Genomic DNA, 21,857 nt, shown 5'->3' with positions numbered 1-21,857 from the left:
ATGTTGGACCAGACAGAATCTCCCCTTTTGTTGGAGAGCTCTATGCACATACATTGGCACACAAAAGGACCCCTTGGCATGCATGCTGAGTGCTTGGTGAGGGTGGTATGGCTACCAGCTGGGGGAGAGGCAGGGGGAGTTGATGGTTCCTCAAAAGCATCTTCACAGAAATAGGTATCACGCTTGACTATATATTATTGTGCAGTGGTGCCTCGCAAGACGAATTTATTTCGTTCCACGAGTCAATTCGTTTTGCGAAAAATTCATCTTGCGAATCGCAGTTTCCCATAGGAATGCATTGAAAATTCTTTTTTGCCCATAGGAACACATTAAATAAATTTCAATGCATTCCTATGGGAAACCGTGATTCGCAAGACGAATTTTTCGCAAAACGAATTCGTCTTGCGAGTCACCATCAGATCGCAAAACGCATTCATCTTGCGAAAAATTCGTCTTGCAGGGCATTCGTCTTGCGAGGTACCACTGTAGAACAATATGGATTTCCATTTATAAAAATGCAATTGCAATTTAAAGTAAAAGTAACAAAGTAGAAGTGCAAAACTACAGCAACACCCATTTACTATATTTTCAATAAATGGAAATATACTTGACCTTAACTTTGCCAGCACTGTCTTCCTGTGCTTTTTATTTTTAATCAAACTGCCGGACCAGCTAAACTCCTTTTGCATCTTTATTTCCTTTGCCCTTTCTTTGGTTTTGCATTCCTTACTTTGAAGTCAGATCCAAATTTTATCCCCTTACATTCACCCTCCAAAGGCAGCTTCCCCCTGTCCCCCCGCTGCATGTATTCAAAGAGAGAGGAACAATTAGGATTGCTCCAGGCAGCCTGCCCCTTAAAATCTGTTTTTCAACAGATGCAATCAGATAAATAACTTCAAGACCCTCAGATACTAAGGCTGGAATTAGTTTAACTAGGAATAGAAACAACTGAAGTCTTCTACCATGTAATTGACCATAGTTGTGTTCTGCCATTAGTAATAGTATATTAAACCCATTGCTTATATGACAAATTCAGGATCTTATTCCCTGATAAGACATTAGCTCTATTCATGCATCGCTCATGTGTAGGGCTCTCGTGAGTTTGAAGCAGGAGTGGGGCTGTTCTCAATCAACTCTGAGTAGCCACCCTTGCCCTACTCTCTGACACCTGCAAGCTGAGGATAGTGGTCTGCAAAGAAATCCTTGCACACAAACCAGAAGTGCGGCCGCACTCCATCAAACTGTGAGCGCTGCCTACACCCTTCTGCAAAGATTTTAAGCAGCTAACGATATCCAAGATATGTGTGCATGTACTGAATTCTGGACCCTGTAAACCCATCCATTGCATGAGCCATTACTACTACCTTCACATAATGAGTTTCTCTCCTTTTGTCCCATGGCAGTTACTGGTGGAGGTGGGGATCTCATTACATTGCCCCAACTAATGTGGTGAGTTCTGGTAGATGGTATGTCTGTGGAGCAAGTTTGAAGGAATGGCCTTTGCCTTGAGAAAGCTGGTCCCTGCAGCAAATGTATCAACCAAACCAGCTTTTATTCTCTTATCCTTACTATATAAAACAAAATTACTGATTATTTATTTGTTTGCCTTTTGTTCACCTTCTTTTTACCATGGAAGATTTCTTGTTAAATTACATTCCAGCTAATTTGAATGCTTAAATGTTCAAATGTTGGCAACCATAAGCAAATATATGTGAATTCTTTTAGAGCTGACAATTTGCTCCACCTCCTGCCTGCACTGGGGGGTCACAGAAGGTATTTCAATGGCATTTGCCCTTGAGGCCTCCTCCCCTTGTACTCACAAAGCCTGTGGGGGGGGGCTCCACCCACTGCCCCAATAAGGATACAGTGTGGGTGCATAGCTTATTCTCCCTTGCTGAAGGAGGAAGTTGAGACTTACACCATTTCCCAGTTCTTCTTTAAGTGCTAGGTGCTTTACAAGACTCGGTTTAATTCTAAAGGATCTGACTTTTATGCATATAAAATAGGCCCACGTGTGCTTTCGCTCTTTCTTCCTCTCAGGCAGGGGTAGGTAAACTAGAGATGGGGACTGAGCAGAGGGAGTAACTCCCATGGCACTCACTCAAAAATCCAAATATGCCCATAGACTTAAAAAGCTTGGTGGTTCTTGGATTCAAGAACTCCTCAAAGATGAACCAGAGAGGGCTCTTGCCCTCCCAGTGAGAGGGGGAGGACAGGGTGCACTCTGGGAAGGTAGACAGAAAGGTATAGGTGGGAAACTGCAGAAGTGGGAGGATAGGGTTTTGTGGAAACTATGGGAAAGGGTGGGAGTGGGTTAATAGAACGTTAATGTTGATAGAGATGGATGATATGGAATGGCCTTATACTGGTATGTCATATGGACTTCGCTGTAAACTCTTGGAAAATCTGGATTTGGGGGAAGGGGGGAGTTATGTTATAATGGTTTGAAATAATATCTGATTTAAGAGTTAATATTGGAATGATGATTCGTTGTTAATAAAAATTATAGGCAGAAGGGAAAACATTTTTAGAATGAATAAAGGGAATTAGAAATATTTGATTTGAAATATTAGATAAAGGTGATTGCAATGGTATATGGAAGAAGGGTTGAAAATAAGAATAAAGGGTTGAGAGAATAATATGTAAGATTAGCAAAATTATAATGAATACTGTTTAAACAATATTGCAACAGGGACCCAAGGCGGGGGAGGTCGAGGGTGTCCAAAGGGTGATGATCAAGATTTAAGTTAAAGATTTTGTTTTTGTATTTTGTATTTTTGTATTGTGTATTTTTGTGTTTGGTATTTCTGTATGTGTGTGTTGGAAAATCTTCAATAAATACATTTTTTTAAAAAAGCTTGGTGGTTCTTGGATTGTCAATGAGTGAAACTATTTGAGTTTTTAAAGCACATTTATTTGTGAACTCCCATACTGTATTATTTATCATGAATCCTATCCCAGGAACTAGTTTACGTATTATTATGGTACTGCAACTTGCTGTTTCTCCCTAATATCCCCTCCTGACCTCAAGGCAGGCTTCTCTGAGGGTCTTTTATATCTTTTATCTGTGAATTGCCCTTTCTTTGTTTCCTTCTGCTGAGCGTAGTCCGAGAAATGTTGCTTGGTCTCCTTCCAGTCATTAAGCTCCTTGATGCTCAGCTGCTGAAGTTCCAGAGACCCCCATTTGGATGTCCCAGTGTGGGACCGATGGCCTTGCTTGGTTCTGTTTGCTGCTCCCACTGCTGTGCTGTTAAATGCTTGTTGGTGGCACTTCCTGAATGGTTCTGCTGTGTTTTCATGTTCCTCATGCAGCTTCAGGTCTACTAGAGAAATATAAGCATTCATTTGATAGACTGTGGTCCGATTCTTGGTGTTCTCAATGGCTGGTCAACAATTACTCTAAGGCTGAATGACAGGAAATGTTCTGCAGGGCAATGCCAAGACCAAAAAGGGACTAGCGGGGACTGGTATCATGTTTCAGGCTGGCCTTGCCTTTTTCATAGTTCCCAATGTAAAACCTTACATTTATATCCCAGTATCCCTAAAGAGGGGGAATTTATCTTCCCACATGCAATGGGATCATTGAAAACTATGTCTTTGTACAGCTGGACTGGTAAATCAAAGCACATCTAATCTGTCATTTGATTGATGTTGCATTAAGTTCTAAGCTGGTTTATGCTGTCTTATATATACCATTCATCCTCAACCAAATTTAAAATACCAAACATAAAAATGGATACAAAAAAAAATCTAGGGTTTGTTCATGGGAAATAAAATTAGCTGACATTAACAAAATAGAAGTAACTAACTTTGATGGGTGCTCAGTGTTCAAAACCAACATCACTTTAAATAGAGGGGAATGCAAAGATTAGACGTTCCATGTCATGCATATTATATTTGCTTAAGATGTTGTTATTCTTGTTTAAATTTGGACATATTGGGGATTTTTAATGATCTCGCAACAATTCGTTTTAAGAAGAATCTGGAGGACTGGATTTCCTTTTGCAGAGAAAATTCTCCCTATTAATTATTTACACGGTGGCTCCAATCAATGTGGTACCTGTCATCCTCACCAGGCGAAATGAAAGTTCACTATGTAAAGGTGCCAAGGGAGAATGGCAGCCTCCCACTGCGATTTTATAGACAGAACTAAGTCAGCACACATTACGTGTCAGAGCCAACATCAGAAAGAATCAGATCCTTTGATCTCAGACCTCCACAGGAAGCTTAGATCTCAGACAAATTAGATAAAAAATGAATTTATAGCAGATATGTATCCTAAGGCATACAGCTGAACACTGTATTTTGAAAGAGTATGGCAAATATCAAAACATATAAACTGTAGCATTTCCTCTCTTGCTCCTTCTGCTTTTTCTGTGATAAATGTTAATTAGAATAAGATGAAACTCAAAACTAGCCTCTTTCTGCTTCTTACATAAGCAACAAGTTTAGGACCAGGGGAACCCCTCGCAGTCCCTTATTTGCATTCTAGTGGGGGAAGAACCAAGGTCTGCACTTTGGGGCAGCCAAAATCTCCTCAGCCCCAAGCACAACAGATGCCCCACCACAGTGGCCACGAGGGATGGAGCCATCTTAAATGCAGCTCACTCTCCTGGCTGACCCCACCCTCCCAACTCTGAGCCTCCCTCCTACTCCCCTTTAGTTTACATCCCCAAACTTCGGCCCTCCAGATGTTTTGGACTACAATTCCCATCTTCCCCAGCCACTGGTCCTGCTAGCTAGGGATCATGGGAGTTGTAGGCCAAAACATCTGGAGGGCTGCAGTTTGGGGATGCCTGGTTTACACCATTCCACCCCAACTGGTTCTATGGGACTGATAGCAAAAATGGTGAATGAGGGCAGATTTATTTTATTTTATTTACCATCCTTCATCTCAGGATCACAGGGCAGTTTACAGTTTAAAAGCAAAAACAAACGGCATAATGGCAAACAAAACAATACCCCCCTCCAGTTTAAAAGGCCACAGATTTAAATTAAATTAGCCAAAGCCCTGGGAGAAGAGGAATGTTTTCACCTGGTGTCTAAAGACATGTAATGAAGTCGCCAGGTAAGCCTCCCTGGGGGGAGCATCCCACAAGCAGGGAGCCACTGCAGAAAAGGCCCTTTCTTGTGTTGCCACTCTCTGGAGCTCTCGTGGAGTTGGCACACAAGGAAGGGCCTCGGATGATGACCGCAGGGTCTGGGCCAGTTCATAAGGGAGAATAGCTTAAAGGTAATCTGCATGCCCCCATCAAACCGTGAGAGATAGGTCAAGGAAATATTTCAGCATGCATGTGGTATGTATGTGGCAAGGAAACCTTGATACATCTGAGAAGGTCTGGAAATCGTGTCCTCCTCCCAGAGAGCACGTGTTGCGGTGAGATCAATAAGACTGTCCTCACTGTTGTTGTGGGTGGGAGCGATTGGATACCCACAACCCGATTGGGGGTCCCTCGGTTGCTGGGGTAATTCTGGCCAATGGGATCGTTTCATGCATTAACCGAAGGACCTATATCTACCGCTGCACGTTGCGTTGAGCTTCCTCTTTTCGCCTTGTGCATCAGATCACCCGCCCGCCCTCCCTATATTTAGAGTTCATTATGACCTTGCTATACTGTCGTGGGTCGTCTGTTTTTGGGACAGGGGCCCGGTAGGAATTTAAAAAGTAGCCTTTTGCATATAATTTGTCCCTGATCAACTTTTGGGATTACGCACACCTTACCTAAATATAAATAGATATACAACCTAAACAGCCCCTGATGCAGCTATACTCATGAAAAGTTGATCTAGTAAACTCAGCCTAATGACACATACATAAATAAGCATACAATAAAAGAGAAATAAACCCCATCAAGTCAGCATTGGGGACTTTTAGTCATTGCAAACATTATTTTAAATATTGTTTAAAAATAATTTGATCCAGTGAAAATGGATGAAGCAATAATCTGCAAGTCAAACAATCCCACGTTTGATTGCAGCAGTCTGTTTAATGCAAGAAAAGCTCCCAAATATGTTAGAAGTTTTGTCTTCCTCAGCAGCTATTTTACATCTCACAAGACTTCACTTTGTCATCTGCAGTATATATTATTTATAAGAGGTCATCCATAGCTTATTCATTCATAAGATAAAAGTTTTCTGCTCACATGGAGCTTTAAAATAGTGGAACCTTTAGATTAAAATGAAAAGGCCTCCTGAACAAAGTGAAATCGAGGTCCAAATATTCAATATTCTAAAAGCATATTCTCAGCAAAGTTGCTAAGAATATAATACTGAGACAAACCATTTAATCCAGCATTGTCTATTCTGCCTAGTTTTTTGAGATCAAAGGGTCTTTCTCATGTGTAGCTGATATGAAGAGTCCAGGGGTGGGGATGAAGGCAAGTGTCAAGGCAAAACATTCAACTCAATCTTTACCACACCACGGAGGATTTATAACCCCTTTCCATGAAAGGGGTATAAGGAATTGTTTCCTCTTTACTTTGTCCATCAACATTTGCTCGATGCATATTTATGTTAGGGTTAGTCCCCATCCAGTCCCTATAGTAACATAACTGAGAAGTTATCCAAACAGATACTAGGTCTCATAAGGAAATTAGTGTCTTATGGGCAGTACTATCTTTCTAGAAATAGAGGTGCTGGAACTCACCTTGCTCTCTTATAATGATAATTGTGTCCACCTGAAAGGTGTTGTATCTGAGTTCTGGTGAGTTCTGAATGAAAAAAGCCCTGCTTATGGGAGACTGGAATGGAGAATAGAAGTTCAGAAAGAAACATTAAAATTACCCAAGTTAAGTTACCCATTTTATTTTATTTTTTTGAAATTGTGGACAATCTGGAACTTGTGGCCATTTGGAGGGCCGCAAATGGGGACACAAAACAATTTATGTATTTTAGTGAGAAACAGAGGCCCCTATCAGGATATGATATGAGTAATGAAGACATTGGCTACTGGGCTGCATTAAGTTGATATACTACCAAGTATAAACTTTCTTGTATCATAATCCAGTTATGATGACTTACCGGTACAAAAAAAAATGGATGTTTTAGATGGAGACTTAATGAAACGTTATTACGCCAAGATTGAAAGCAAAAATTAAAATAATTTTTTGAGAATAATTTAGAAAAGATATCGGTCTGGGATGCAAGCAAAACATATATAAGAGGTTCCTTTATGCAACATACTGGTAACTCTCAACTTCAAAAAGAGAGACTTCAAAAAGAGGAGAAAATACAAAAGATTCTGTATGAAATTAGACAAGAAAAAGAGCTGGAACAAACACCAACAAATACAAATGTTACCTGCCAAATTAAGATGCTGCAGGGACCATTATCTATGCTAACAATGCAGGAATATGCTAACATTTGAAATATTCTAAATATTTTTTAAATTTGCTAATAAACCTGGGAAATGGTTAAACTGAGAAAAGAAGAAGTGAAGTAGGTGATGTTGAAATTACAAGAAGGGAACACTGTAATAAAAGATACGACAAATATTGTCATGGTCACAATTCCAGTGAGCTGGAAGGTTGGAGCGTCAGGCAGAAACCAGCCTCAAACCCTAAAGCAACAGCCCATTTCAGGAAGCCATTATCTGGACTCCTGAAGCAAAGCCTGCCTTGAACTCATGAAAAAATCCAACCAGGCTACAACTGGTTGACAAACATTATTTGTGGCCGAGGCACTGAAAAGCCCAGCTCAGGGACCTGCTAAGGTTGCAACCTATGATGTGCAAAAAGGTGCTTTATAATAGGATTAAGTCTTTATCCAAGAGACTCACCTTCTCTCCTAGCAGTAATGTTGTGTTTATTCTCCTCCTGGATGAAGCATGGTTGGGCATGAAGTATCTGCTGATTTGCCTGAATATGGACATGCTTCTTCTTCTTCAAAGGTTTTCTGATCCTGTTTTCTGTATCAAAACATTACAAGGGGATTTAAACTGCAAATTTTCAGTGAAATATACAAGTGACCTCCTGCAGAAACAACTAATAGCCCATACCTATTTGGACATAAGAAGTGTCTTGAAAAAAGGTAAAGGACCCCTGACAGTTAAGTAGTCCAGTCGTGGACAACTCTGGGGTTGCCGCACTCATCTTGCGACAGTGTTTTCACAAGGTTCCCTTCTTCCTTTAGATTCTGTTTGTTGTCAAACAGATACCTCTGGGAAGTCCACAAGCAGGGTGTGAAAGCAATACCCCCTCTGCCATTGGGGTACCCCATGACTAATAGCAATGGATAGACCAACCTCTAGGTACCCCTGACTGTTAGGTCCAGTCGTGGATGACTCATCTCGCTTTACTGGCCAAGGGAGCCGGCGTTTGTCCACAGACAGTTTTTCCAGTTCATGTGGCCAGCATGACTAAGCCGCTTCTGGTGAAACCAGAGCAGCGCACAGAAATGCCGTTTACCTATTTATCTACTTGCACTTTGACGTGCTTTCGAACTGATAGGTTGGCAGGAGCAGGGACCGAGCAACGGGAGCTCACCCCGTCGCAGGGATTCGAACCGCCGACCTTCTGATCGGCAAGCCCTAGGCTCATTGCTCTAAATGCTTAAATTAATTACTGGTAGGTAGCTGTGTTGGTCTGACATAGTCAAAACAAAATTTAAAAAATCCTTCCAGTAGCACCTTAGAGACCAACTAAGTTTGGTCTCTAGTTGGTCTCTAAAGTGCTACTGGAAGGATTTTTTTATTTTATTTTGCTTAAATTAAGATTGCTGGAATATTCTTACTGTTCATGGCCATGGACAATGTTTTTGATTGCATTTCCTTTCCTTTCCTCATATCTGCAAATAAAAAGGTTGTATAAAAAGTAGCCCATCAGCCTGCATAAAATGCACCCATCAGCTGGTAAAACTGCACCCACTAATGAAGGGGCTGCTACCCTGAGGCTCTCTGGATGTTGGTGTGCTACACCATCTCTGAGCACTGGCTAAGTGGGCTGGTGCTGATGGGAGATGGAGTCCCAACATCTGAAGGCTCCAAGATAGTCACTCCTGCACTGGAGTAATCAGAAGGTACAACACAAGGGTCTGTACACAGCAGTAATGCCACTCCATGCTGATCTGCCCAATACTAATGGGAGAAACATTTCTACACTGTTAGAATTGGGGGAGCACAATCTGCTACCACCAGCTATTGTCAATCTCACTGTAAAACCTCTCTTTTTCTGTAAGCCCCAGCAGAACAAATGGGATATTTTCTGGGTGCAAACTTCACTTCAGTTTTGCAACTCACTGTTCCTTCTTGTTTTCTTGGACCAACAGATCACAACAGATCCCAAAACAAGCAGAGAGGCTGCAGATCCCAATGCAGCAGTGAAGATTATGGCTGATTTTTCTGTCACAGTAATGGGGTATATAGTAAAAGAATTGGATCTGACAGATAATATAGCACCTAAAAAACAAAAGCAGAAGAAAGCAAACAACATAATGAGGAGCATGTGTTTAAAGGTTCAGAAATGTAGTTATTGCAACAAAGAGAGGACATTGTGTCTGGGATTGCTTGAGGCCTGAAAGAAAAAGATGAGGCACAGAAAACACTATCAATATAATAGATGGTATCAGGATCCCAGTTCTTATTATAAGAAGATGAGAGGTAAAGGTAAAAAGGTAAAGGACCCCTGGATGGTTAAGTCCAGTCAAAGGTGACTATGGGGTTGTGGCGCTCATCTCGCTTTTCAGGCTGAGCGAGCCAGCATTTGTCCACAGACAGCTTTCCGGGTCATGTGACCAGCAGGTCTAAACTCCTTCTGGTGCAACAGGGCACCGTGACAGAAGCCAGAGCACATGGAAACGCCGTTTACCTTCCCATCACAGCGGTACCTATTTATCTACTTGCACTGGTGTGCTTTTGAACTGCTAGGTTGGCAGAAGCTGGGGCCGAGCAACGGGAGCTCACTCCGTTGCGGGAATTCGAACCACCGACCTGCCGATTGGCAAGCCCAAGAGGCTCAGTGGTAAGAGCTCTGCTGGATCAGATCAAAGTTCCATCTTCTTCACCATCCTGTTTTTTTAGACTGATTGAGCAAATGTTGCTGAGAAGCTGAAAAACATTGGTTCAATGGTATGTTTAAGCTATTAGAACAGGCATCCCCAAACTGCGGCCCTCCAGCTGTTTTGGCCTACAACTCCCATGATCCCTAGCTAACAGGACCAGTGGTCAGGGATGATGGGAATTGTAGTCCAAAACATCTGGAGGGCCAAAGTTTGGGGATGCCTGTATTAGAATTTGGAAGGGAGAGGAATGTATTTCAGAAAATTTTAATAAAATATGATTTATTAGTCAGCTTTTGATGACCATATCTCAAACTAAGGTGATATATGAACAACCCTTTTGGCTTCACATGTAGCTCTTCCTTTGCTTGAGTCAGCAAACAAACCAGGAAAATACTTCCATTAATCAGGGCAGTCTTGAGCAGGTCGGGTGCCCTGGTGCTGAGGGGCGGAGATAGCTCCGGTGCCCCCGCCCTCGCAGGGCACAGCATGGTTTCCGCGTGGCTTTGCCGCGCAGCGCCCCACCTACCGTCCCGGTGCCCTGGCGTACCGTGCCCCCGGGACTCTACCTAGAGCCGGCCCTGCCATTAATTATAGTTTCCCATTTCATCCAAAACAGGACAGTACGGGGCAAGCCAGGATACTGAACTATGGTTTGAAGTTGACTTCATATCCTAACTTGTTCTGAAGTCATTAGCTACAGTTTTCTGGTTTGGAAACGATGAAATGGGAAACTATTGTTAATGGAAGTCTTGCTGGTTTGTTTGCTCCCCCGAAAGAAATGAGAGCAAAGGACCTGCACATGCAGCCAAAAGACTTCTTCACATATTGGCTGATAAAACTGAGATCTCTTATTTATTTTCTTATGTGTACATCCATCCTACCTTTCCTCTGTTACAGAACCCAATACAGTGGTGCCTCGCTTAACGAATGCCCTGTTTAACGAAATTTCCGCTTAACGAAAGGATTCTTCGAGCGGAGGTTGCCTCGCTAGATGAATTCGTTTTATGAAAAATTCGTCTAGCGAATCGCGGTTTCCCATAGGAATGCATTGAAATTCAATTAATGTGTTCCTATGGGCAAAAAAAAAAAAAAAAAATTCAATGGATTGAAATTTTTAATGGATTCCTATGGGATTCGCTAGACAAATTTTTCGTTATAAGAAAAGACCCGTGGAATGAATTAAATTCGTCTAGCGAGGCACGACTGTATCTCCTATAAAGGCACTGATCTTACCCAGCACCTGCTTAGCTTTAGCATTAGGCTCCTTAGTAGACCCTTCACTGGATAATGAATCTTACCTGGAGGAGAAGTCACTTTGAAAAAGAGGTAACAACCTGAGCAGGACCCAGAGACCACCAGGTTTTGAAAGGCAGCCTTTCCATCTTGGACCTTTACCCTTGTGTCACCTGAAGAAAGATACATAGCTATGCTAGATTATCTGATGAATTTCACCAAAACTACATCTTTTAAAGCCATAACCCTACACAAATTTACTTGAAAGCTCCAGTAAACCAATGGGACTTAGATTTGCCTCATTATTCAAGGTGCACGCAGAATTGATGCACAGCCCTATCATTTACGCCATTGTTAAGTCAACGTTCCAGTTTTCTACTTGACATTATTTTTATTGGAAATGTTGTTTTATTAATTTAAGGACTAGATACCTGCATTTCACTCTGCAACGCTTTTAAGTGCTAACCAAACTCTAGTCAAATCCTGAACTTGACACAGGAAAATGGCAAAATTCTCAACCATGCAGGAAGAATCAACTTTCTAAATATTGGTTCAGGTGGGAAGGGTTAGAGGCAATAGATACCAGAACCTCTTTAGGATGTTGGACAACATCCAGAGATTACAAAACAAGAATTCTTACTTGTTCAGCAAATCAATTACTGTACTTGCAGCATTAAATATGTCCTTTGTGGCTACAATAATATTGTATTTGGGGGGGGCAGGAATCACCAGTGTAAGAAATCAAAACACCTGCCCTAGAAATCACTATCTCCCAAGCAATAAAATTCCCCTTGGAGACAGCCTGTTCTTCAGTTTTAAAAACCAATGAGTTTAGATTATTAGATTATGGTGCTTTCCATTTGAAATGTGTTATTTTTCTAGAGAAAGAGGTGTTCTCTTACAATGGCAATGGCACCCACCTGAGAGGTGCCAGAACGGAGTTCCAGGGAGTTCCAGCTGAAAAAAAGCTCATGGAAAAAGTTTCTAGATAATCAAAGCCAGATTCCATGTTTTTAAGCACAGTACATATCAATTTTGTAGCCTGTAAATGTGTTGTACACTATTTCAGTGCTCCCTCTTGCATTCTCTGTGCTGCGAACATAATAGACCAATATTTTTCTTTCTGTAACTTCATCTAAAAGCTAGCGATCCAGCTGGAATGGACTCAATTAAGCCTCCTTGCATGTAGATAAATGCACTTTCAGGAGGGGTGGCACAAACAAACACGGCGCCTGATGCCAAAGGTATCTGCTTAAGCCAGGAAGGTCAAACATTTCATAGGGTTAATAATTCATATGTAAATGAAGTCAGAGTGCCAAACTGTAAGGGAATGGGGAAACTTTTCATAGTTCTATTCTAGTCTGACATGGATTTTTAATTAAAAAAAATATTTCCCAATATAGTATTGAAATTGTTTGGCCCTGAGTCTGAAGCTAAATGCCTCATCAAGATAATTCTTTCGCAGAATTTATGCTACAATTCATTGTGGCATAAGCAGTTGTCCTTCCTGGAAAAAGTTCTGCTAGGACCTTGGGATAACTTGTAGCACTTTGAGGATCTAAACAGGTTCCCTATATTTTCCATCCCTGACATCCAACTAAGGTCAAAGAAGATAGATGGATAGCCTGATGACTGCATTCCCTTGTGGGGAACCTACCAAGTACCTCCCAGGGGCTACGAGCCACAGTGGGCTGGGCCAGAGGCAAAAGTGGGTGGAACAACGGATGCCGCTCTCACCTTTTGTACAGAAAGGCTATATTTCAGCCATGCAAAAGTCAGTTTCTACATGCACATGCCATCGCAACCATCTCTCCATCCTCCATGTGGCAATGCAAGAAATTATCAAGCTGCCAAAGCCGGGGCAGAGGAAGGGGGTGCAGTGGAGGCACCACTAAAGGGGGGGTGACAAAATGCCAGGCAGCACTCACTGAGGGGCCTGCAGCGCGCCAGAGCTACGCATCTCTCCTGGGAGTGACATGGTGGCTTGAGTGCCCGCAGGCTCCACGCTGCCCCAAATGGTCCGCCCCTGCCTCCCCCTCAGCAGTAGGTCGGCTGATTGGGAGGAGGCAGGCAGACTCCTCGGAGGCCCCGCAGATTGTCCTGCCCCCCCCCACGGGGGGCTGGTCCCGCCCCTGGGCACAGATGCCACCCCAGGCATCCGATCAGCTTGCTCCACCACTGGCCAAAGCCCTAGCACAGCAGGGTCAGTGAGAGGCGTGGCCTGAGGTGGGGTGTGGCCTCGGGAGAGAGCCAAGGGCCAGTTAGAGAAGCCTGCATTTGGCTGCATTTGGCCTCAGGCTTCACATTGCTGAAATTACAGTTCCCTCTTCTGTTTCAAATACCTCCTCAATGCTTCTTCCCCACCCATATTGTTCCCTGAAATATCAAGGCCTCTGCCCCATTTGCTACTGCCTAACTTTCCCCTCTCACTATTCCACTTTATCACTCCCCGTCCTCTGCATTCACTGTTAGCTTCCAAGACAAAGGTGGTCTGTAGGATCCATAAGCAGATGCCATGTTACAGCAGTTCAAGACCTACCATATGCTAACAATCAGAGACAGTAACTTGTAGCCACAACTTGCCGTTGGGACCAAAAACACTGTATACCATCAAAATATCATCAGGTGCAAAACACCACTGTGTTGGAATCAAATTGAAATGTCTGAACACCTGCTGTAGCCCAGTTCAGACTAACAAAGCATCAGTTTCGTGTCACATGAACAAGCCAGCTTCAAGTTTGAATGTTCTTCCTTCTTTCATGCCTGCAAAGAGATCAGAAGTGTTCACTTCCGCTTTTCAAACCACCACAGTCCCCAGTGATGCCTGAATTCATGGAACTGTGGTTTGTTTAAACAATGGTAAGTGATAATGAGACAGGGCCATACAATGGTTTCATTCCGTCTTGTTCTGAAAATATTTTTAGGAAAAAAAATTAACTTTCTAAGTCTTGACATCTGAGGGACTGTGTGGTCACTTTAAAATTGGAAGCATATGCGCCTGATCTTTTCCTCTGGTGTGCACAAGAGAAGGAGAGGTTAGCACGTGAGCCAGAGGCTCAATGTGCTTCATTATATAGCCGGAAAATATTCTTTCCTAAAACAGTAGGACTGGGCCAAAGACTAATCAGATCACGTCACAGAAGTATCAGTAGGAGCTTTTCACACTACTCTGTGCTGTTTCCCAATAACAATTCACCTGTTCCCAATGAGCTTTTTCAGTGGCTGCTCCCTATTTGTGGAATGATCTCTGAAACAGCACCCACCTGAGATTGTCAGCTTTTAGATGCCAGGCTAAGACATTCCTATTCCAGTACTTTGATAGCTAATTTGGACCATACTATACTATGATTCTTGGCCTCTCTGTAGTGTACATTTTAAGTTGGATGGGGTAGGATTCATACTTTCTATAACAGGCACTTTATAATAAGCACTTTTAGATCATTTGTCTTTTACTGACTTTCCTGATGCATTGTTTTTAAATGTTTGTAAGCTTTATGTTTTTATGGGTTTGCGAGTTACCTTGAGACATATTTTTGTTATTGCAGAAAGTGCTGAATTGTAGTCCCTTTTAACTCTACAATTCTATGATTCTATGATTTCCCTGCTTGCCAGCTAGGCACCTGTATTAAGTCGCTTCCATGGAACTTTTTGACAGAGCATCTAAGTGCCTTGACTACTGATAACGTTCTCAGTTTACTGTAATGCTAGATTTCCAGGCTGCAACACTGGAAGGTTTTATAGCTGCCATTTCAAGTCTATGATGAATCCTGGAGTAACATACTGTATTCTTGAAAGGAGAGTCTCTCAGCTCCCTGGCACATATGCTTCAAATACCAGAATATTATGGATATATATGGTGCTCGTCACAAAGACCTCCAAAGCAAGCTGGTATTTAATGCTGGAGCGAGCTAATTTGGAGCTAAACTGCTTCCTGAGAGGCAGTTTGGCTGCTGTCAAATGAAACAGTCTGAATATGTGTGGAAGACACATTCTCCTTAAATGCTGCTAACAATGATCACAATGATCACGTTTGTCAAAGGAATAAACACAGCAAATGATTACGCAGCGAACATCTGCAGAGCACACTTCTGTCGTTCTTGGAGTTTATTGACTATTAATTTGATGCATGTTTCTTTTGAAGAATGCAGAATGCCTTTTTCTCTTCAGTGACTGTCCTTTATTTGAGCCTTCTTCCATCTTCTATTAGTTTGCTTCCTTCTTTCTTTATATTTCTCCTTTCATGGCTTAATTAACTTTGGGTCAGAGAGGAAAAATAAGGTTGTTTTATAACTCACAAAGATATATTTCAACAGCTGAACTTTTACAATGAAGGGTAATGTAAAGCAACTCAGAAGATCACATATAGACTCCTCCTTTCCATTTGTTTTGGTTGTTTTCAAAGCCATTGGCAAATTATTAGATCCCCAAATAAGGCAGCTGTCCTGGGCAAAACGGGCCAGGTGGCTACCACTATCTAACAGTAGACGAATGTCCACCCTGTGGAACAAGCATTGCTACTGATGTCATCAGTGAGCATGTAAATCAGAATTACCTCATTGGCTTCCTTGGAGCTATGCCAATTTAAACCAGCAGAGCGACTGCCCAGGTTAATGTCAGCCACAGCAATGAGTCCATTACGTTCATCGCTTAAAAGACTGCAAGGGGGCCATGAGGGTCATTAAGCCCATAATTGAAAGACATTTGCACAGTGAATTCCTTTGCTCTGTTCTCAGCCAACCGTGCCTACCTGCGTGAGCTGTGCTACAACCCCTGGAAAGATATATTTAGCATGATCAGGGTTCATACGTGCAAAGCTCAGCTGCGACTTCAAATTGGCACACGGTGGGAAGCTCCTCGCACCACGACTGATAGGGTTTGTTTGTTCCCCTGTTTTCAATAGTTCAATAGGCACAGGTGGTGCTTCTATCTGCCTTAGAGCCTGAGAAGAGAAGCTGAAATGCCTCAGATTCTTCAGTGCATTATTTGTACAAAGGCTCCACAGTCCTAGGATAGTCCGAATTAAGCAATAGTCCTCTCTGTTTCTGTCCTGTTATATGCAAGTCACAGAAATCACTGTTGTGTCATCCAAATGCATTTGCTTTCAAAAACCTGTTCATTTCTTTGGGTGGAGAATCACATGCACCTATATGGTCCATGGGGTCATGAAGAGTCGGACACGACTAAACGACTAAACAACAACAACAACAGCAAATTCTTACATGGGAATAATTCTGAAGCCCACTTATTTTTTTAAAAATAAAAAATGCACTATTTATCATTCTCTCCAATAATATATTTGTATACCGCTTGCTTCAAATCCCAGATTATTATGGATAAGGAGGTCACATAGACCTCCAGAACAAGCTCATGTATAAATGGAGCAATGCAATACATTTGCAGTACAAAGTGTTCTACAAGTTTGAATCTTGTTTGTCCTTGTAACTAACTGATCTGAGATAAAATAAAATAAAAATTCCTTCAGTAGCACCTTAAAGACCAACTAAGTTTTTATTTTGGTATGAGCTTTCGTGCACTTTATGGCCAAATTTTATAAAAGGGGAACAGAGGATGAGGAACAGTGGCTTACCCGGTGTCTGACCTCAGCTAGTATTCAGAAAAGCACGTTGTACATCATTCATAGGACTACATCGCATCAGAATGCAGGTGTCTGAAGGCTCCCCCGTGTGTTTTTGTTTTTTTACAAACCCTTGCACATAGTAAACTAGAATCCTTCACCTAGGCCTGCTAGCTTCAAAGGCAGCAAATTTCTGACATGGAGAAACATTTGATCATGCAGTTTTCCATTTGTTTCTAAAATGGGTAGGGATCCAGAAAAACAATACCGGTATCACGTGCTATTCTGAGTGTGAAAATTGGCCCAGTCACTTTATGGCACTGACTTCAGAGGCCTGGATCTGTGAGGGAAGTTTATAAATATTTTGCCCTTTCTGATTTTGGAACTTCAACTGTAACCTGCGTAGCCAGAACAAATAAATCATTGGGGTGACAGTCAACTAAGTGTTACTCAGAGCAGACCCATTGAAATTAATGGAATTTACTTAGTTATATTCATTAATTCCAGTGACTGTACCCGGAGTAAAACTAAAACGAAGACCATCATGATCAGCAACAGTTGAAAGGTCACCCTCTGATGTTCTCCCATGTGAGGCAACGGGCTCTTCACCAGTATCCATGGCAAGCCACAGAGGCATGGGCAGAGTTCTGTTGTGATGCATCCCAGTTGTTCATTTCTGCCATGCCTCATCTCACACTAGACTCAGCAGTCAAGCTGCATTAGGAGAGGATTCTACGGAGGGAGGAGGGAGCTTGTGAAGGCCACATCCGAAACATCTGGGACCTGTACACATGGGCGTACCCAGGATCAAAACTAGGGGGGGCAAGGGGAGGGGCCACAAAGTGGGCGGGAACAGCGAACTCGCGCTCCGCCGGGCTGTGCCCCTCCCTAGCAGCAGGGCTGGTGGGCGGAGGCGGAGCCCAGCCCAGCGTAGCACGAGTTCGGCGTTCCCGCCCACCGCGCCGCGCTCCCTGGTTCCCCGCCGCGCTTGGCCTTGCCTGAGGGCGCGCCGGGGAGCTGGAGGGAGGGTGCGGCGCGGTGCGGCGGGAATGGCGAACTCGCGCTCCGCCGGGCTGTGCTCCGCCTCTGCCCACCAGCCCTGCTTCTAGAGTAGGGCAGCTGCCCTAACTTGCCGCATGGTGGGTACGCCCTTGCCTGTACACCTGGTGAAGAGGATGTGGCCACAACAGCGCATGCCTCTCTAGCACCCTCTCTCCCTCCATTTGCGGTATCTGCTGCCACCAGAAAAGAGACCAGTTATTTACCAGGCCGCCCTTTATCAAACAGTCTCCCCAAAGTTCCCCGGGGGTCTCTCTGAAGCCTCCTTAAGTAGTGAGAGTTTAAACTCTAGGCCTCAGGGTGTTTTGATAAAGCTGAGACCAACAGGGCTTCATAGAATCAGAGAGTTGGAATCAGAGGGCCATCCAGTCCAACCCCCTGCCAAGCAGGAAACACCATCAAAGCATTCCTGACAGATGGCTGTCAAGCCTCTGCTTAAAGACCTCCAAAGAAGGAGACTCCACCACACTCCTTGGCAGCAAATTCCACTGCCGAACAGCTCTTACTGTCAGGAAGTTCTTCCTAATGTTTATCTGACACGAATTTAGTTTCCTAAGATAAGAAAGACAATGAAATGTTACAGAGATGGGCGCTCAAAAGGACTGAAACCCAAAATGTACCCTTTGGAGCAAAAACAAATCAAAACTGGATAAACCATGTCTAACTCACCAGGCTCCCAGCAGGACCAGCCCTGTCTGCTGTATCTGTATTTATAGATCTCCCTTGTCAATCATGTGTTCCTCTCCTCAGGTTACAGATTCAAGAACGTTTGGAACTTTTATTTCCCCCACCTTCAGACAAGGGGGGTGCCATCCTGCACATACATGGTGACAATGCCTTGGGGCAGACTTAATTAACCCTACAATCCCCACAAGATCAGAGTGACAGGTATCTTTTTGCCATATGCAGCAATAATAATAATAATAATAATAATAATAATAATAATAATAATATAATTTATTATTTATACCCTGCCCATCTGGCTGGGTTTCCCCAGCCACTCTGGGCGGCTTACAACAGAAAAATGAAACAAAACAATTAAACATTAAAAGCCTCCCTAAACAGGGCTGCCTTCAGATGTCTTCTAAAAATCTGGTAGCTGTTTTTCTCTTTGACATCTGATGGGAGGGCGTTCCACAGGGCAGGCGCCACCACCGAGAAGGCCCTCTGCCTGGTTCCCTGCAACTTGGCTTCTCACAACGAGGGAACCGTCAGAAGGCCCTTGGAGCTGGACCTCAGTGTCCAGGCAGAACGATGGGGGTGGAGATGCTCCTTCAGGTATACTGGACCGAGGCCATTTAGGGCTTTAAAGGTCAGCACCAACACTTTGAACTGTGCTCGGAAACGTACATACACAGAAGACACACATTTCCATAATGTACACAAGCATATACATAAGCAGCCCAGGACTATAAAGCCATTATTTCACAATTAACTATCATTTTGTGTATAAGGATGTTGCTTGGATCAGGTGCTATGCTGATGTTCATGTGAAATCCCTAAAAAAAAAAAAATTCAGCCAGAACTCACCAGAACTCAGTTCCGGCCATAGCTGCCAAGTTTTCCCTTTTCTCGCGAGGAAGCCTATTCAGCATAAGGGAAAATCCCTTTAAAAAAGGGATAACTTGGCAGCTATGGTTCCGGCACCTCTCAGGTGGGCGCCATTGCCATTCTAAGAGAATGAGGGAGATGCTCATATAGAAAACAGCACTGCCTAAAATACATTCCTTTTAGCATTCTTCACATATTTGTGAGCGGTATGGCCCCACGCTGCCTATAATGGAACCTCAGAGGTGCTTAGCAATAGGTCCAAACCTTTCAGCACAGCGTCTGGAGTGCCTTTCAGAAAGGCTGTCACAACCCATGGTTTGGAGGGGAAGCCTAGTGTTGCCACTCTTCGACCCTACGGAAATAAAAGAAACATAGTGTATTGCTGTTCGTCACCACTGTTTTTCCTGATGGTGGGATGGTGATGTTGCCAATGATTTCTTACCCCATCTTTCATCATGAGGTCCCAGGGCAGGTTATTAGAATTTAAAAATGCAGTATTAAAATTAGTTAAAACAAGCAGCAGTCAAGTGGTGACCACAAAAAATGCTATAAATATTGGGAAAGCCACATTGATGGTTCATTGAGGAGACGGTTCAGGAAGGTTTCAACCTCAATGGCTTTTCTTCTTCTCTTGTCTGCCACAGCTTATCCATAAAAGAGCAATTGTATTAAAAGGACCCATTTATGCTGCTTATCTTCACCAGTTAGCCATGTAATATCTGATTAATGATCTCCCCCTTCCTGTAAAAATAGGAAGGATCGCTGTAACTGATCTGAGAGATGTCTCATTCACGCAGACTCTGAAATGGGCTCAGGGAAAAAGCTATTGCTTCCATTGTTCTATGACAGGTGTGGGGGATGCTGGGCTTTCCAGATGTTGCTGAGATCCATCTCCCCTCAGCCCTGGCCATTGCCCTTACTTGCTAGGGCTGATTGGAGTTCTAGCCCAACAACACCTGGAGGCCAAAACAAGTTCCCCACACCTGTTCTAGGAGGATTGTCAGGGTGATGCTTTTATTTGACTTCCTTTTTCATGAGCAAGGGAAGTGCCAGTGGCATTGAACAGAGCCATGGGCGTAGCCGGGGGGAGGAAAAAATAGAAATACTTAACTAACTGGCCAATCACGTTGGTTCTGCCCCCAACAAAAGTCCTGCCCCCCCCCCTAACAAAAATCCTGGCTACGCCCATGAACAGAGCCTACCACTATTGAAATATACAGAGGGGTTGGGGGAGGGAGAGATCAGCAATTGGAGAGGAAGTGAAGATAAAAACAGTCCAAATCTACTCCTGTTCCTGATTAAAATGTCCCACTCTACATCTCTAGTTCCTGAAAAGGGCTGCTCACAAGGTTCCGGTTTCCGCCTGCAGGAATGGCGGACCTGTTTTCCATCTCTCTGATCTTCGTAAGGAATTTGGCGGTTGCTAGGGGAGTAAATGGCAACCCCCTACCCTCTCCGGGGGTTACGGAGAGGGGCCGCTGGCCCGCGATGCCCCCAGACCCACTCCGACTGTTTTTGGAGTGGGGGGAGCTTGGGCTGAGCACTTACGAGGGCCAGGACTCCCGGACGCTAATCTGCATGGCGGGGATTTCCATGGTTAAAGAAGATAATTAGGCTTAAATCTATGGACATACTTCAGAAGGAGGGGAAGAAGCGCTGTTTACTGCTGAGAAATTTACGCTGCTGAAAGGAGAGGAGTCAAAGATTGTACTGCATCTGGAAGAAGGATTGATGGGGACGGAGCGATAAGGGAAGGTTTTTTTTTTTTTCCCTTCATATTGTTGCCTCGTACCTTCCCAGACGCGATGTCCTGGCTTGTTTGGAGTGAAAGAGAAGCAAGACTGTGTGAGTTGAACTTTATAACTGTTGTTACTGAGCATATTTTTTTTAAAGATGTGGAGTTGCCGATGAGAAAAGCCTCCCCCTAGTCGGGCGGAAGGAGTTCTGGACGCGCTCGGAGGATTTATGACGCACTTTAAATTGGAGCAGCGACCTGAAGCTAAGTTCAGCTATAGGGCAAGGAGATCCATTAATTTACCAAGAGTTTATGGTTTGATGTTTGGGTCTCCTGCCTGAAAAAGCTGTAAATTCTATAATGATCGTGAATCTTCATGGCTGTGAGAGAAAGCGAAAGTGATTTGAGCTTTTTGAGATGGCGCTGCTTCGGGCTGCTTCGACGCAACAAGGAGCTCCATTAAGAAGATTTATGGGGAGGCTGGACTGATTAACTCACACAGGAGAAAGAACATCTGTGAAACTTTATTTGATATTTATCTCAGCGGCTGGGAAACAATCGGATGAAAGTGGAAAACATCTATGTGACTGTAAGGGGAAGATCTGGATTATTATGAACTTGGAGGACGATTTGAACTTTAGAAAAAAGACGGCAGTGGACAGTTGCGAGGAATTCCCAATTTCTTGAAGCATGGGAACCCAAATAAAA

The 21,857-nt window shown here is 43.3% G+C and overlaps 1 protein-coding gene across 6 annotated transcripts in view; it reads right to left on the bottom strand.

Moving 5' to 3' along the window:
- Positions 1-337: 337 nt before the first annotated feature.
- The window catches only part of PKHD1 (PKHD1 ciliary IPT domain containing fibrocystin/polyductin), a 261,509-nt gene continuing 239,989 nt past the window's right edge, over positions 338-21,857 (bottom strand). For 2 of the 6 annotated variants that reach the window (XM_035110412.3, XM_060272305.2), the window contains 6 exons: positions 19,679-19,766; positions 11,295-11,402; positions 9,236-9,394; positions 8,731-8,784; positions 7,778-7,906; positions 338-3,323 (listed from right to left, as the gene is read on the bottom strand). In XM_035110412.3, coding sequence (XP_034966303.3) covers positions 2,980-3,323; positions 7,778-7,906; positions 8,731-8,784; positions 9,236-9,394; positions 11,295-11,402; positions 19,679-19,766 — 882 coding nt within the window. In that variant the 3' untranslated portion in view covers positions 338-2,979. The remainder of the gene's footprint in view (positions 3,324-7,777; positions 7,907-8,730; positions 8,785-9,235; positions 9,395-11,294; positions 11,403-19,678; positions 19,767-21,857) is intronic. The other 4 variants (XM_088665480.1, XM_088665479.1, XM_060272303.2 and 1 more) reach the window with 3 other exon arrangements.

The sequence above is a fragment of the Zootoca vivipara genome, chromosome 3 (assembly GCF_965207765.1).
Source record: "Zootoca vivipara chromosome 3, rZooViv2.hap1.1, whole genome shotgun sequence".
NCBI lineage: Eukaryota > Metazoa > Chordata > Lepidosauria > Squamata > Lacertidae > Zootoca > Zootoca vivipara.
This window is presented reverse-complemented; position numbering and strand designations above follow the sequence as displayed.